This window comes from Pollicipes pollicipes, unplaced genomic scaffold (assembly GCF_011947565.3).
Source record: "Pollicipes pollicipes isolate AB1234 unplaced genomic scaffold, Ppol_2.1 Scaffold_6686;HRSCAF=7923_pilon_pilon_pilon, whole genome shotgun sequence".
In the NCBI taxonomy this organism is placed as follows: domain Eukaryota; kingdom Metazoa; phylum Arthropoda; class Thecostraca; order Pollicipedomorpha; family Pollicipedidae; genus Pollicipes; species Pollicipes pollicipes.
Genome location: NW_023596921.1, coordinates 37,667,664 through 37,682,295, shown reverse-complemented (window position 1 = coordinate 37,682,295; position 14,632 = coordinate 37,667,664). Strand labels below are relative to the sequence as shown.

The following is a 14,632-nucleotide window of genomic DNA, read 5'->3' as shown; positions in this document are numbered from 1 at the left end:
CTCCTGGGCCTGCGGGTGACAGACTAACGTCATCTGACACCACCGCGAGACGGCGCTGCGGACTCCGACATGCTGGAGAAGAGTGTGAACTTCAAGTTCGGGATTCAGGGTTGGAGCACGTTCTCCCAACCAGGGTGGAGGTGGAATTTTTCATCCGTTTACATATACGAGGTCGTGCAATACGGAAGTTCTGTATGGTACCATTGGCACACCTCAGCAAAACTGACTGGCTAGCTTTTTTAGGTTTCGTTTATCAAAAACTGTCGTAAAGGCAATGTTCCACATTTGAATATATTGGAGCGGGCACCAGATTTGTGAAACAGGGTCCGTTTTTAAACTTTTGATTTCCTTCTAAAGGGAGCGGTTCCAGCTTTGTATAGGGATTAGAGCTGAAATAGCCATCTTGAAGAGCATTTGGTGCAGTTCACAACCCCGTTTCTGTGAAGACTTAAAATACCTCCAGTTTCTGAGTACACGCCCGCGAAGACGTACAGGCTATTTCAAAATTACCCAAGCGTCTATGACGCCATAATAACGTGAATCAATCTTGCTATATACACATACATACATGCATACATATATATATATATATATATATATTATATATATATATATATATATATAAAATATATGTATGCAGGTATGTATGTGTATATAGCAAGAATTGATTCACGTTATTATGGTATATACACGTGTATATATATATATATATATAATATATAATAGTATATATATATATATATATAATATATAATATATATATATAGTACCGCACTGAAGTAGGCAGCACGCTGATACGTCGGCCCGTCGTCGCGAAGGAGGCGACTGAAGGCAAAGCACAGCGTCCCGCGACAGCGCTTGGACAGCCAGGTCGCTAAAGAACCCCGATGGAGATAGCATCGTCATCATCAGTCGAACCCTGCATTTTTCATTGCAGTGAGAACTTCTCAAATGCTAGGTTCTTGCATGGCACCGAGTGGTCAAGATATACGAGCATGGAAGATATAGGAGATTGTAAGAGCATGGCTTGGGCAACTTTGGATTGAAAACCTGGTGCAGGGGACTATCTCACATCACACCCTGCGATGGTGACAAAGCAAGCTCACCCCATCCCCAGGACCATCCCACCCAGGGAGACCACCTTACCTATCACGCAGCGATCTACGGACCATCCCTACCACTCAAACTCTCACTCAACTCAAACTCTACCTCACCCCACCTCACCCCACCATTACCACCCGGTCCCGGAGCCCACACCCACGCTCCACCCCCGCGCTGCCTGTTGCCCCTGCCGCCGTCCTCACCACGTCGGCATGAGCGGGTCGTCCGGGTTCGGCTCGGCCAGCAGCAGCCGGATGGACATGAGCAGCGTGGCCAGCCGCAGGCTGGGCCGCCAGCCGCCCGTCGGCGGCATCTTCAGCGCGTCCAGGCAGATCCGGCCCGACGGGGCCACGTTCGGGTGGTACACGGGGCGTCGCGAACGTGATCTGCGGCGGCTCGAACGGGTACCTGGGCACCGCCGTCACCGGTCAGTGACGTCATCAAGGGGCGCTGGCGACGCATCCGCGCGAAGGCCGGCGGCGGATCAGGCAGTGATGCTGGTGTATCTTCCATCAGGTGCTATTAAGTGAGAGCTGGTGCAGGCGCGCGAACCCGAGCTCACGCTGGACAAAACGCACTGTGCTGTGTACTGTGTGGTCCAGGTCCAGGTCTAGGTCACACTGTGTGCCCACATTCAGGTCATGCTGTGTGTCACAGTTAGTCACTGTGCTGTAGTACTGTATGTCCAGGTCAGGGTTATGGTATGCATGTCCAGGTCTGCTGCATGTTCCAGCTAGGCCTGACTGTGTGCTGTGACCATGTCCAAGTCATAGTGTATGTTCTGGTTGGTCCTACTGCGTGAACAAGCGCCTTAGCCCATCACGCCAGCAGTCACACCGCGCGGCTACTCTCCAGCCAGCAGTTACGCAGCTGGGCAGGACCGTCACGCCCGCGGCCCTCCGCCCGCCGGGCCTGGCTGCGGTGCCAGGGGCCGCCGGATGACCCTCCCTCACCTCTCCGGCACGACCACGTCCAGCGCAAACGTGCCGCGCTCGAACGGAGAACCTCGGGGCCCGTCAGCGTGGCCCGCAAGCCGCGTGGACGTCATCGCCGTCAGCTGAGCACGACACGCCAGCTGGCGGCGCGCTGGCTACATGGCCAGCTCCCTCTTCAGGCGGGCCTCCCGCTGCTGCATGGTTCGTGGAGGCCTCGGCAGGTGGGCGTCAGTGGTGCAGTCTATGGGATGGACAGTGGGTCATTGCTGAAATGCAGCAAGCAATAGGATATAACTGATCAGAGTTGCAAGCATGTAGGGATGACCTGCCATTTTTCAGCATCCCAGTACAAGGTCACGGGAGCGGCACACTGATGTCCTAAATCGGCATGCCAGAAATGCTACATAGCAGCAGGCATAACAACATTTGCTAGCGCAGCTGTGGATAGAACCAGTTGGAAGCTCATGTAGGTCAGGGTAGGGTTGGTAAACAAAATTTGTGGGATAAAAAAACTCACATCATTTTATTTTGTTTTTGTTTTTTGCAGGGTGATGACAGGCCTCACATAATCATGTGTCTAAAAAACTGAACGCAGCAGCCTGGACCGATGTCCTCAATTTACCTAGTTATGCAAGCCTAGCCACTTATCCTGCTAAGATACTCTACATTGCTATGTATTCTCTGTGCATGCACCACACTTCTCTATCACATCAATCATGCCATGAGATATTGCCTTTCATGATTATCTCAGCTGATGATAGCATTCCAGCTTGCAAGTAGTCATTTCAAAGGTTTATTTTGCATGCAAAAATGACAGATTTCATAGCATGTAAACAGTGAGTACCAGCCATCTGCACACATCTGCATCATACCATCCATGAGATAGAAAAGTTGAATGCCTGAGTGGAGATTATTAACAATGGTCATATATTTGGGCTAATAAACTGACAGTTTGCCCACATCCACAATACATTTTAGCACACAGGCTAAGCCATTATCACTGATTAGTCTGTAAACCATGACAGGTTTCTATTTGGAGAAGACTATCAAAGGTAAGGGTAAAAATTAATGTATTGGACTTTTGAGAGCATCCTAACATGTTTAACAATGTACAAAACTGGCAAAAGGTGATGGACCTCAGAGAAGTACCAAATATGATGGAAAATCATGCCTTTGGGGGCAAGAAGGAATAATCAGAGCTGTCCCAAATTGAACAGTTTACTACAGTATTTGAGGCAGGATTACATCCACTTTAAAACATTGTAATGGGATGTTCACCAATTTGCAGACCAGAATATTCTTAGCTTAAGATGAAGACCTATGTACTGATAGCAATTATTTCCTACACAGAATCAGGTCGCACGCACGCACACACGCATGCACACACACACACACACACACCACACTACATGCCCCCAAAGGGAGGCTGGCTTGCTTGGCATGTTATTGGGGCTTCAGGTACCTCAACCAGTAAGTTGTGCAGCATACATGCGGGTCCAGTTTAGTTACCTTATGGACAGGCTGCTTGTTGCGAGAGGTGTGAAGCCAACCAATGCAATTTATGGACCACCAATTTAAGTATTCCTGGAACAGAACAATGAGGGTGGGAAGTTACCCTTTTTCCAAGCAGTACTGAAAGTCACGGTGACACAACTTCCCTCACATGCCTGGCCTGCACACAGACCATAATCTGCACAGCCCACATTTTCTGTCTGTGTTCTTAAACATTTGTACCACGCAACATAGCTACCTGCGACCCTTGCTTTGCTGTCCTGCAATCAAGGCCGTATGGGGCGCATAAGGTTCTGTATGGTTGCAAGGCGATGCGTACTGTTCTTTTATAACTCTGTCTGTGTTCTTGAAAATCTGTACCACGCTATGTATGTCCCTACAAACCTTAGCTTGTCGCCCAGCATCAAGGTCGTATGGGCGTATGACGTTTTTTAGATGGCTGCAAGGCGGCATTTCCCAAACAAAATGATCCAAAAATGGCCGCCTTTGCGCTTCCTGCCAGACTGCTCAAGAGTTATTAGATCAAACTCAAACTATTGGATTTAAGAATATGCTGTAATAGTTTTTTATCAAGCAGGTTCAAAACTTGATCAAATATTATTAGAGCAACAAATTACAACTAATCTCTTCAATAATTGCATTTACATGAGTCATCGTCTTTCAGTTACAAAAGTATATTGATATTCCTCTTGGTGAATATCAATGACCTTGGCGGCGAAACCTGCGAATGCGTGCGGCAATTTGAGTGAGCGTCACGCCCTCACGGCTCCCGATACGTCGAAAGTGCCGGCACGAACATATATAGGGCAGAATGAGGTGAACCCACGTCAAAGAAAGCAAAGATGGCCAGCGTGTTGGACCAGCTGAAGGAGGCATACGGTGGTCGTCGCCGATACTGGCGACTTCGAAGGTCAGAAGTAGTCGTTTATTTATTTGTTTTGTTTTAGGCTAGTCCAGCCAAGTATCACTTCTGAATTGCAACGGGCCGTCAAACTTAAAGGATTAGAAGCCGATTGCACTTGTCTCAGAAGCTGAGATTGATTTTTAAGGCACATCCTTTATGTTCATAAGGTAGCTAAAAAACAATTGGTCTATGTATTGCAGATAATTTATCTGTAGGAATTTAAGTAGTTAAATTATAATTAACCCAGGCTCAAGGATGCATGCTAACTTCTGCTGTTTAATTGTTCTATGGTTACTTAGATTGTTGCATTGTTTGCCAGTTAAATTGTAGAAACCACAACTTAGTGCAAATATATAATTGCTATAGATGATGTGGCACACAACCACTCAGGGATCAGTCTTCCAGACCATCCATATGACTTTGAATGCTTGTTTTGCACAACAAGTTATGTGAAGTTCAACTTGTTCAGTTCTCATTCACATTCTCAGTGCTGAGCATCACTCCAGCAATGTCAAGCTTCTGATTCACTCAGCAAAATTTCTTGCCTATGAGCATCAAATGTATTAATTTCACCACAAAGATCAGTATTGTGTGCTGTTTCCTCCCTATGCCCTGGCTGTGTAGGTCTGTGTCACATAGTGATATTAAAGACAGGGATGCTGTCATCTCACAGGCATTGAATATGTGTTCAGTGTGTGGTGCTATCCTCCTGGTGACAAATAAAACCTTCACACCAAGCCAGGTTTCTCGTGAGCTGAAGAGTTGTGCGCGTGCATCTCATGAAACCCAGCCCAGAAATTGCTAGATTTGGCACCCATGGCTGATAGGCGCAGCACTTGTCAGCTGGCAGCATCCAGGTCTTGAACCTATCAATGACAGTATAAGCACCTGTGAGTCAGTAGCATTTAGTTTTTGGCATGATGTGCTAATTAATGTCATTGTCACTGGCATAACTGGCAGGAACATGTAGTGAAATTGGTTAGATAAACAACTCTGTAAGCCCATGGCAAGTTGATCCCATCACCACTCTAAACAACTCTGTAAGCCCATGGCAAGTTGATCCCTTCACCACCCTGAACAACTCTGTAAGCCCATGGCAAGTTGATCCTGTCACCACTCTGTCATATTGGCCCACCACAAGCCATTTGTGCATTGCTGGCTTGCCCTGTGATAGCACCCAATCAGTACCTTGGCTGGCAATGCTTTCAAACTCAAGATCATGTCACTAATAGTGATGCATGGTGCTGATGAGTATCATGGAAATTCTGTAAAGGAAAAAGCCTGAGGGCTGAAGCCCAGCATTCTCTGAGCTTTTAATCTCTAAGGTTTTAATTGGCTCTGTGGGATGTGACCCTTGATCATCTGGCCTTTCCTGAGCTGATGTTTGGAAATTGAAAAATTGGTTGCTGGTCTGCCATGTAACAAATGATATACCTGTAGGGCCAATTCAAGTATGTGGTCTTCTTTAGTCCATGGGATATGGAGCAATCAAAATGAGATATCTGAATTGTGGATACGTGTCAAGCTATGTTACATGTATCGTATTTGGTGCATCAAAGCTGGTATCGACTTCCCTTCAGTTGGTCAGTGCATCAGCAGGGGAGGAGGCAAAAGTCTTATATGTGGTCCCCATACATTGTAGCTCACCATTGTCTTCTCACTTCGTCCTACAGCAATGAAAAAGTATAAACCGACGGACGCGACAACGAACCCGTCGCTGATCCTGGCGGCCGCGTCCATGCCGCAGTACCAAAACCTCATCGAGAAGGCGGTGGAGTACGGCAAGGACGCCGGACAGTGAGTAGCGGCAGAAGGCATTGTCGTTTTCCGACTGCAAGCTCTCGGGCGGCGTGTGGGGCGCCGACCCATACACTGCGTGCATCACCCGGGAGGCGGCGGCCCCTCCGCGCGTCGGGTCTGTGTGGCGAGGTTCGGCGTACCGTTGCCGCATGTGCCGGCCCGCCTCCGACCCCGGCCGCCGGCGTCGGCTGCTTCCGGCGGCCGGCGGTGCAGACCGGCGGACGTGGCCAGATAGGGCCGGACGTCGGCGTCGGCTGGCGCGCCGCTGATTGGCGCCCTCGAATCATGTCCGTCCGGCGAACTGACCAGCGCCGCGCGGTACGGGGGAGCGGGCTGACCAGCGCCGCGCGGTACGGGGGAGCGGGCTGACCAGCGCCACGCGGTACGGGGGAGCGGACTGACCAGCGCCACGCGGTACGGGGGGGGGCGGACTGACCAGCGCCGCGCGGCACCGGGGGAGCGGGCTGACCAGAGCGGGCGGTAGGAGACCACCATAGTATAGCCTGTCACTCCTCCCCTCCCCTCTCTCTCTTTCTGTTTCCGCCTCCAAATGCCTCCAAGTCCTCTATCTTGAGCCCCCACCGCGCTTTTCGTCATCTCCCGTGCTTCTGTCGGGCTGCACGGTTTGTAATTGTTCTTTCAGTCGTTTCCCTCGTTTTTGCTGTATCTCTCTCCATTTCCGGACCGCCTCTTTCCTGTTGTCCTCCGGCCCTCTTCCCTCAATATCCCCCCCGCGCCCGCTCGCTGCCCGTCGGAGCCGTCTTGCGCCACGCTCACGGCGCCCTGCCCGCCGTTACGCCCGGCCGTCTCGGGCACCTGCCTGCCCCAGCTGGAATATAATAGCCCACACGTGCCACATGACTGCCCGGGTTGGCGCGACAGCGGAGCGGTGCAGACACGGACCGGGGCACTCCAGGAGAGCGGCGGAGTCTTCCGACGGGCGGGGACTAAGCCAGGTCCACGGATGTGTGACCCGACGGGCCAGGGTCAGACGCGGAGGAGGCAGCCGACCGGGCTGGCCACGCCTTTGATCGGTGTCAGATATGGACGTGATGATGGCCGTAGCAGCTGCATTATTCTGAAAAAAATCACGGTGCGAAGTCAAGCTGCGGAGACGCGCCTTCTGAGCTGCCCGGCGACTCAGATCTGACACGCATATCAGTGTCCCTCATGTCAGTGGCCCTCAAACTCGGCTGATAGGCCCGGATAACAAGGCAGAGGCGTCCAGATGGGCCGTTGAATGCTCGTGCAGCCATGCGGCTGTATGGGTGCCTGGTTTCACTCGTCCCCCTTGCACCAGAGCGCATTCCTGTCGTGTTTGTGTCCCGTCTCCGCCCGAGGCCAGTGCGGTCGGTGGCGTGACACCTTCGGCAGCGGCACGCCGGGTCGATCCGTGACACGTGACCCGGGACGGCGGCATTCCGGGCGTGCCGGGCCGCCACGTTCAGTGTAACTGTGCCCTGAAACAGCCACCAGACCGCGGGTCACCTCAGCGATGTGGAACCACCGGCAGCCGTGCTTTCCAAAAGAACAGCCGTTAGCTGTGGGTCGACAGAGCGGCGGGATTTGACTGCGGGGATGGCGGCGTGGTTCGTTCGTGAATGCTGCCGTACAAATGAAAAAGGCGCAATGTGCATTTAAGCAGCTTTTCGGGGTAAAGCTTTTTCGATTTTCTGATATATCAAGGTATTGGTAGATGGAACATAATCGAATTATATGCCACTGAACTTGTCACATCTAGTAGCAATAGGCTTGGGCGTGGGGAGAGCAATCTCATGGACCAGACTTTAAACTGGGCGGTGTTTGCACTTCCTTTTGGGCATCGTGGACAGCATTCTCCCCATCGGCCCAGAAGAGAATGTCTGCAAGTGGAAGCGCGTACCTCATTTCCTCCTCCGAAACTGGTAGCGGGTTTCCCACAGTTTGTTGATCTTTACAGTGTTGAGGCCAGGCGTTCTGGTGCCATGTTCTCGGTCTTGTGGGTCAGGGGTGATTTTCACGAGGCTGAACGCCTCCATTGTTGTTCGAGGCGAGACTTTTAGTGGTAGACATGTTCACTGCCCTTTGCGAACCTGCAGACAGCGACCGTCCTGAAGGTAGGGGCGCAGACCCTCCTTGACTAGCGAGTTAAGCTTTTTCCGGATGCACCATCCTAGAACACCGCGGAAGTCGACATGGCACACCGCAGTCGTGCTTATGCCTGTATCCCTCTGCTGCTTGCCGGAGGGTCCTGAAAGTCGGACTCCTTGGCCTTGGAAGTTTTTGAGTACATTGGCTGAAATCTATGCCTGAATTTGCGTCTGACGGTTTGTCTGCGTGAAGATTGTCACTTTGCTTTTTTATCGCTGTTCGCTGAGGGAAACGCACGGGACGTCACGGCAACGTCTCTCCATCCATTCTGCTGTTGCCACATGCCAGGGACTGCAGGCGACTTCTTCGACCTTTTTACTTGTCCTGTCCTCTCGAGGGTAGCAAATGACTCCGTAACAAGTAACGAAACGGGGATGAAGAAGACCGTTTTTGTGGTAAAGGATAAGGATCAACGTTTACTTTTATTAGGTCGGCACTGCACACGTGTTTGTCGTCATCCCACTCGCGGGCCGCCTGTCTTCAGTAGTCAGCTCCACCCTCTCTGGTCCGGGCCAAATGTGTGTGTGTGCTCCCGACACTGGTCGCACCCGTCAACGTACACGAGGCCAGCTCTTCGGGCTTTATGCACTGATTTCCCGTTGTGCAGTTGACAAGAACAGTACTCACATTCTTCGTTGACACGTTTGGGGGGAGCAAGTAGTCATCATCTGTTACCTCCCTTCAACACGCTCGAAGCTTATTTGTCTTTGCTTTTCAGTTGAAGTCTTGCATGCCATTGCTGTGATATTCGATGACAGATAGTCTCTCTCGGTGTCGTGTGTGGTTAAACCGATGTGCGCCAACGACCGATGACTCTTGATGGTGATTTCGGATGGGCAGTCGAGTCGATCTTGGTCTTCGACGTTGCACTTTCTCTTCGGTCCTCCTTTTCAGCAGCGCCAAAGCGTTACGGATGACCTGGTCGTGTTAAAACTTCAAGCCCACTGCTGCCATAAAGAACGGCTTGCACACGGGAATGGCTTCGTCGTTGCCATCCGGAAGCGTATAAATAAGAGCATAATAAGAGTCAAGAGTAATGCTTCGTAGCGTTATCCATTCCCCGGTATCTTCGCGATTAGCTGGCGCTGTCGCTGGGCTGGCTGACATGACTGACATCCTGTCGTGGATTAGTATCCATAGCAAGACCGACAGCGCTGAAAGCGGCAACCGATGAGCGGCGGGAGGCCTTCGGTAACGCCTAAACCTGTTGGCAGCTGGTAAGTAGCGGCGGGCTTGAGGCTATGCACGACGGTAGTCTTCGGCAGGGCCGGGGACGCTGAATCCAGGTGGTGGTTGAGCAACCAGTTGGTCTTCTTGAGAACCTCAATCCTCCAATAACATGGCCTACCTAATGTCGGTGGCGAAGGTTTTGTCGTCGGAGTGTTCCAGATGTTGTACATCCATCTCTTCTAATGCACACAGGCTGCATGCAGATGTGAAAAGAAAAAGGCTTAAAACTAGAGCCTAATTCATCGGCAGGACCAGCGGCGCTGGCGCAGAACGCCGCCAGGAAAGCGGGAGGCTGTGGTTAGACGGCGGCGAGTTCTCCGCTAGTGCCCGACGACTGCGGAGAAGTTGGAGGCTGTGGCTGGTCGGCGGCGAGCTTTCGCTAGTGCCCGGCGGCGGTGGGGAAGTGGGAGGCTGTGGCTGGACGGCGGCGAGAAAAAAGTCCGAGTGCAGACACGCGCCTTTTATTAATTGAATCGGCGGAGAAGAAGAACTTTCGTTTTTTCACCGTAGCTCGCGCTCGGCACTTACGCTTCTTTTGTGTTGCAAATTGGACTTGTTCCGTAGCTTCCGTTTATTTTTGACAAGGAAAATCCAAAATTCTGGGCGATTGGGGCCGATTACAACAACTATATTTTTGAGGATGATGGGGACCGTTATTACGAATCTGAAGGTGCAAAAACTCCAAAATGGCCAAAATGGCGCTTGCGCTTTATTGCCTTAGCACGGCATAATGCAGTAATGTGTTGCATGTGCATGTATGCATCTGTTTACAGTTAAATGCCAACTGATTGCAATGCTCTCCAGCAAGCCTGTGTCTGGAAAGCTGATAAAGTTAACAATGCTGGATAATTGGACTGTTGAAGCCGACCAACCATCGGGGTGGGGGAGGGGAGGGGGAATTCTCTAGCCCCCTGCGTCTACGCCGCCTCTTAAAGCAAGCGTTGACACAGGAACGTGAAAGCGGTACCCAGCTCTGTAAGCTTACACAGATGACTGCGCTGGACGGCGGGCCTGGATCGATTCAGTCGTTCTCGCTGCTGCTGCGCACACGTTCTCCCGCAGATTATGGCTGAGGCTGAGGCTGCGAGGGATCGCCAGCCACGCACGGGCCCCGACGGCCGAAGCCAACTGTTGCCGGTGCCGGTCGGGCCGGAGCGGATTAGGAGGCCATTTTGTCGGCGGCAGCTCCCGGGGCTCAGCTGCTCGTGCAGCCGTCCGTCGCTCGGTGCCCGGCCGAGCGGGCGCGCTCTGTCTAGACCCGGCGACCTCTCCCGGACGGGGCGCTGCGCCTCGTGGCGCCGCCACGGCACGGACCGGGTGGCAGGGAGCCGGTCCTGTGTTCTGTTCTCTGTTCTCTGTGCTCTGAACGATCACGCTGGCTGCTGATTGAACGCGAAGTCCGTGTGGTCGGCAGACTGACTCATGCTCTGGGCCAGGGGTGGTAACTGAACATGCGGTGCAGTAGTGGTGGAAGGCCTGTCCCACCGCAGAAGGGTCTGTCTGCAACTGGGTATTCCCCGCCGGGTGCAGGTGTCTTAACGCTCCGCAGATTATTCGTTCGCGTTGTCTACACGGCGTTTCGCGTACAGGGCGCCCGCGCAACGCTCCACCCGCGCTGGCTGTGTGCTGGTGGCCCGCGACGATTGGTCGCGGCCGGTGACCCGGGGTTCGCCCCGTCCGTGGTCCGGCGCCGGTCAGGCACGGCCGGCCACCAGCCGAACGTGAGCCGACCCTCCGCCGACCGGAGCGGCGGCTCGATATCGACCTGCACGGGCGGCATCCCGCCGCGCCGCTGACCCCGTCTGGAGCCGCGCCCACCGGCCGCGGCCGGCCGACCCGACGGCCCCTGCCCGGCGCGGCTGATCAGCTCTGGCCGGCGGCGACGGACCGGAGACTGCGGACAATGACGCCGTCTGTGTACCGGCCTCTTCCGGCGCGGCGGTGGGCTCCGGGCGGCCGGTCGAGACGGCGGTGACCGTGACTCGGCGCCGTGCGGGCCCGGCCGGTCGGGCGTGACCCGGGGCCGGCCGGAGACGCGGCGCGTGACGCCCCGTTCCGGCCTGATACGCGCCGCGCCGCGCGGCCCCTCCCTCCGGCCTCCGTGGCGCCGGTCCCGGCCCGCTCGCCGCCCGGTCAAGGGCGTCTGGAGCGCTGAAGGTCAGCCGACCGCTGCGGGGTTGTCTGGTACCGTGCGGCCGTTTTTGCCCGCCGGCTGGGGACGGGGACGTAAACCGCCGGCGGTGGACCACACGCAACACGCGGACGGTTGCGCTGGGTCGCCGGGCGCGGTTTTTCAGCCGATAAAAAACTTAGGCTGCCGGCTTTTCCAGCTCGGGGACAGACTGCGCGTACAAATGGAGCAAAGACGGATTCAGCGTTGTATGGGAGGGTGGGTTGAATTTCGAGTGTAACGCCGACGTAAGGTGAAGTCTAAATGGGTGGTATTTCGTCCTCTTTTCATCGCCTTGAAGGAGAAGGCCCGCCGACTCGTCGGCCCTTCGGTCGGCCGTTGAATCCTAGCCAGAGGTTGCGGAAGGTAAATATCCACGGCCACGGAAGTCGCACCACCCTGCTGGAAATCCGTTGCGGGATATAACATTGTGCCGTGGTTTTAAGATCATGCGAATTAATAACGAATCCCAGTTGGGCGCAGGTATTCACACGATCCCGGAAGAGGCTTGCAACCTGCAAAAGAGGCTTTGTTAATCCCGGATCGGGCCGTATCGTTTAGTACCCAGGAATGCAGTCAATTATTGTATGAGTGCTCTATGAGCTGATGATATCTGCCGCTAAGTGGTCACGGACAGGGCCAGCTAACCCTGACCGAGGTATCTGTAACAATGGGGGGCTTGAGGCGCCGTTACGCCGCCTGGTCAGCCCGAGCCCCTGTTCCCTGCCGTCTGTAGATTCCCCAGAGCGGCTGCAGGAGCGGCCCATGACCGCGCCGTGTCCGTGCACGCCGCCTGGTCAGCTCGAACCCCTGTTCCCTGCCGTCTGTACAGTCCTCAGAGCGGCTGCAGGAGCGGCCCATGACCGCGCCGTGTCCGTGCACGCCGCCAGGTCAGCCCGAGCCCCTGTTCCCTGCCGTCTGTAGATTCCCCAGAGCGGCTGCAGGAGCGGCCCATGACCGCGCCGTGTCCGTGCACGTCGCGTCTGCAGCGTCCCCGGCGCCCCGGCCTGGCGCGGTTTACGGGCGTTAGGTAGTGAGGATACCGGTCCGGAGCGGACGCGGCCAGGTCCGGCCAGACCGTCCGCATCCGACGGGCACCCCCGACGTTGGAACGGCGCCTGGGCCCGGGGCGGTAGTGCCGGTGGTGTGCGCATAAGCGTAGAGACGTCTGCGGAGCTGGGGCCTGGTGGGGTTATGCCTCGCCAGGCATGTTCGGTTTCCCGCATGCATCCCGCATGCGTGCGGCATGCGTGCGGTATGCGTGCGTGCATGCGACACGCAGGGTTTCCCGCGCCGCGTCATGGCGGGGCTTCACCGCGTCGTCCCCGGCCTCGCCGAGGTGCCCGCGGAGACGGCAGAGGGGGGGGGGGGGGCTCGGTCGTCCCGCCGGCCTCGCTGCAGCCGGCCGCCGCGGGACGTGGCGCTCACGCCGTGCTGCACCGGCTCTCCGCAGCTAGCTCGTGCTCTACACTGTCGATCACTGCCGCGCCCAATGTATGATCCTATACGACACGCTTCGTTGTGCGCGCGGAATGCCGGCGGGCTTGGCGCGACCCAGTTAACCCGTTAAACAGGCAACATGCTCTTGTATTCGCCGTGAAAGTCATTCCCGGTTTTGTTCATTGCCGTTATTCGCCATGTAAAGCCATTGCCGGTCTCGGTAGTTGCTGCGCCATTATCATTATCACCCTTACAATTAGCATCTTAACTGTTCGTGTAGCTGCCGGCACACTCACGAAGCATTTGATGATTCAGATGCTTCGTGTGTCTTTGGCCGCGTCTTGTGCGCGTTTTTGGCCGGACACCGGGTTCATGGGTACATAAGGTGAACGGCATCCATTTTACATCTAAAGAGGGTGAAGGAATTGGGCGTTATTTAAATAACTGTATTGTATCCTTCCTTGCCACAGGCTGATGTATCCTTTTGAGCGTCTCGTCGCCATTGCGTGTGCGTGCGTGCGTTGCATGCGTGCGTCGGGCCGCTTCAGTTCTCTCCAACAGCAGACGTCTCGTTTCAGGACGGATGCGGAGCGGGTGTCGGCCACTATGGACCGCGTGTTCGTGCTGTTCGGGAAGGAGATCCTCAAGATTGTGCCTGGCCGCGTCTCCATCGAGGTCGACGCCAGGTCAGCTGGACCGCTGGACCGCAGCGGGACCGCGGCTCAGCCGCGCGCAGCGCAACTAGTGGTCTGAACTGTACCCGAACTTGATAGTACTGGATTGAAGTGCTCTTGTAGAAATGGTACCTGGCCACACTTCAGGGTCGTCGACGGTGATTGTTGGCGCGGGTCTTTCGGATGCGTTTGTCTCAAGATCGGGATACGCTGGCCGGTTGATTCCGGCGTGCGTACATCAGATGGGGCGTGAGGATCGCCGCAAGTCCTACGGGTCTCGGATGGGGAGGAATGTGGACGTGTCGCGCGGCACGGGACAGACGCTGGGGCGTGAGGGTCGCCGCAAGTCGCACGGGTCTTAGGTGGGAGGGACGTGGACGTGTGGCGCGGTACGGGACAGACACTGGGGCGTGAGGGTCGCCGCAAGTCGTGCGGGTCTCAGGTGGGAGGGACGTGGACGTGTGGCGCGGCACGGGACAGACACTGGGGCGTGAGGGTCGCCGCAAGTCGTACGGGTCTCAGGTGGGAGGGACGCGGACGTGTGGCGCGGCACGGGACAGACACTGGGGCTTGAGGGTCGCCGGAAGTCGTACGGGTCTCAGGTGGGAGGGACGTGGACGTGTGGCGCGGCACGGGACAGACACTGGGGCGTGAGGGTCGCCGCAAGTCGTACGGGCTTATAGAGATGGACGTGGACGTGTCGCCGCGGCACGAGGCAGACGCTGGGGCGTGAGGG

At 55.1% G+C, this 14,632-nt stretch overlaps 1 protein-coding gene and 1 long non-coding RNA gene across 2 annotated transcripts; one reads left to right on the top strand and one right to left on the bottom strand.

The window, feature by feature from the left end:
* Positions 1-1,300: 1,300 nt before the first annotated feature.
* LOC119108273 (ubiquitin-conjugating enzyme E2 T-like) lies at positions 1,301-2,236 on the bottom strand. The gene is given in 5 exon segments (XM_037231851.1): positions 1,301-1,471; positions 1,473-1,509; positions 2,055-2,137; positions 2,139-2,194; positions 2,197-2,236. Coding segments are annotated over 5 exon segments (387 nt in total).
* A 2,127-nt stretch (positions 2,237-4,363) lies between these two features.
* LOC119107739 (uncharacterized) lies at positions 4,364-13,902 on the top strand. The gene is made up of 3 exons (XR_005095264.1): positions 4,364-4,458; positions 6,126-6,249; positions 13,801-13,902. It is a non-coding gene; the product is annotated as an uncharacterized LOC119107739 (long non-coding RNA).
* Positions 13,903-14,632: the final 730 nt, after the last annotated feature.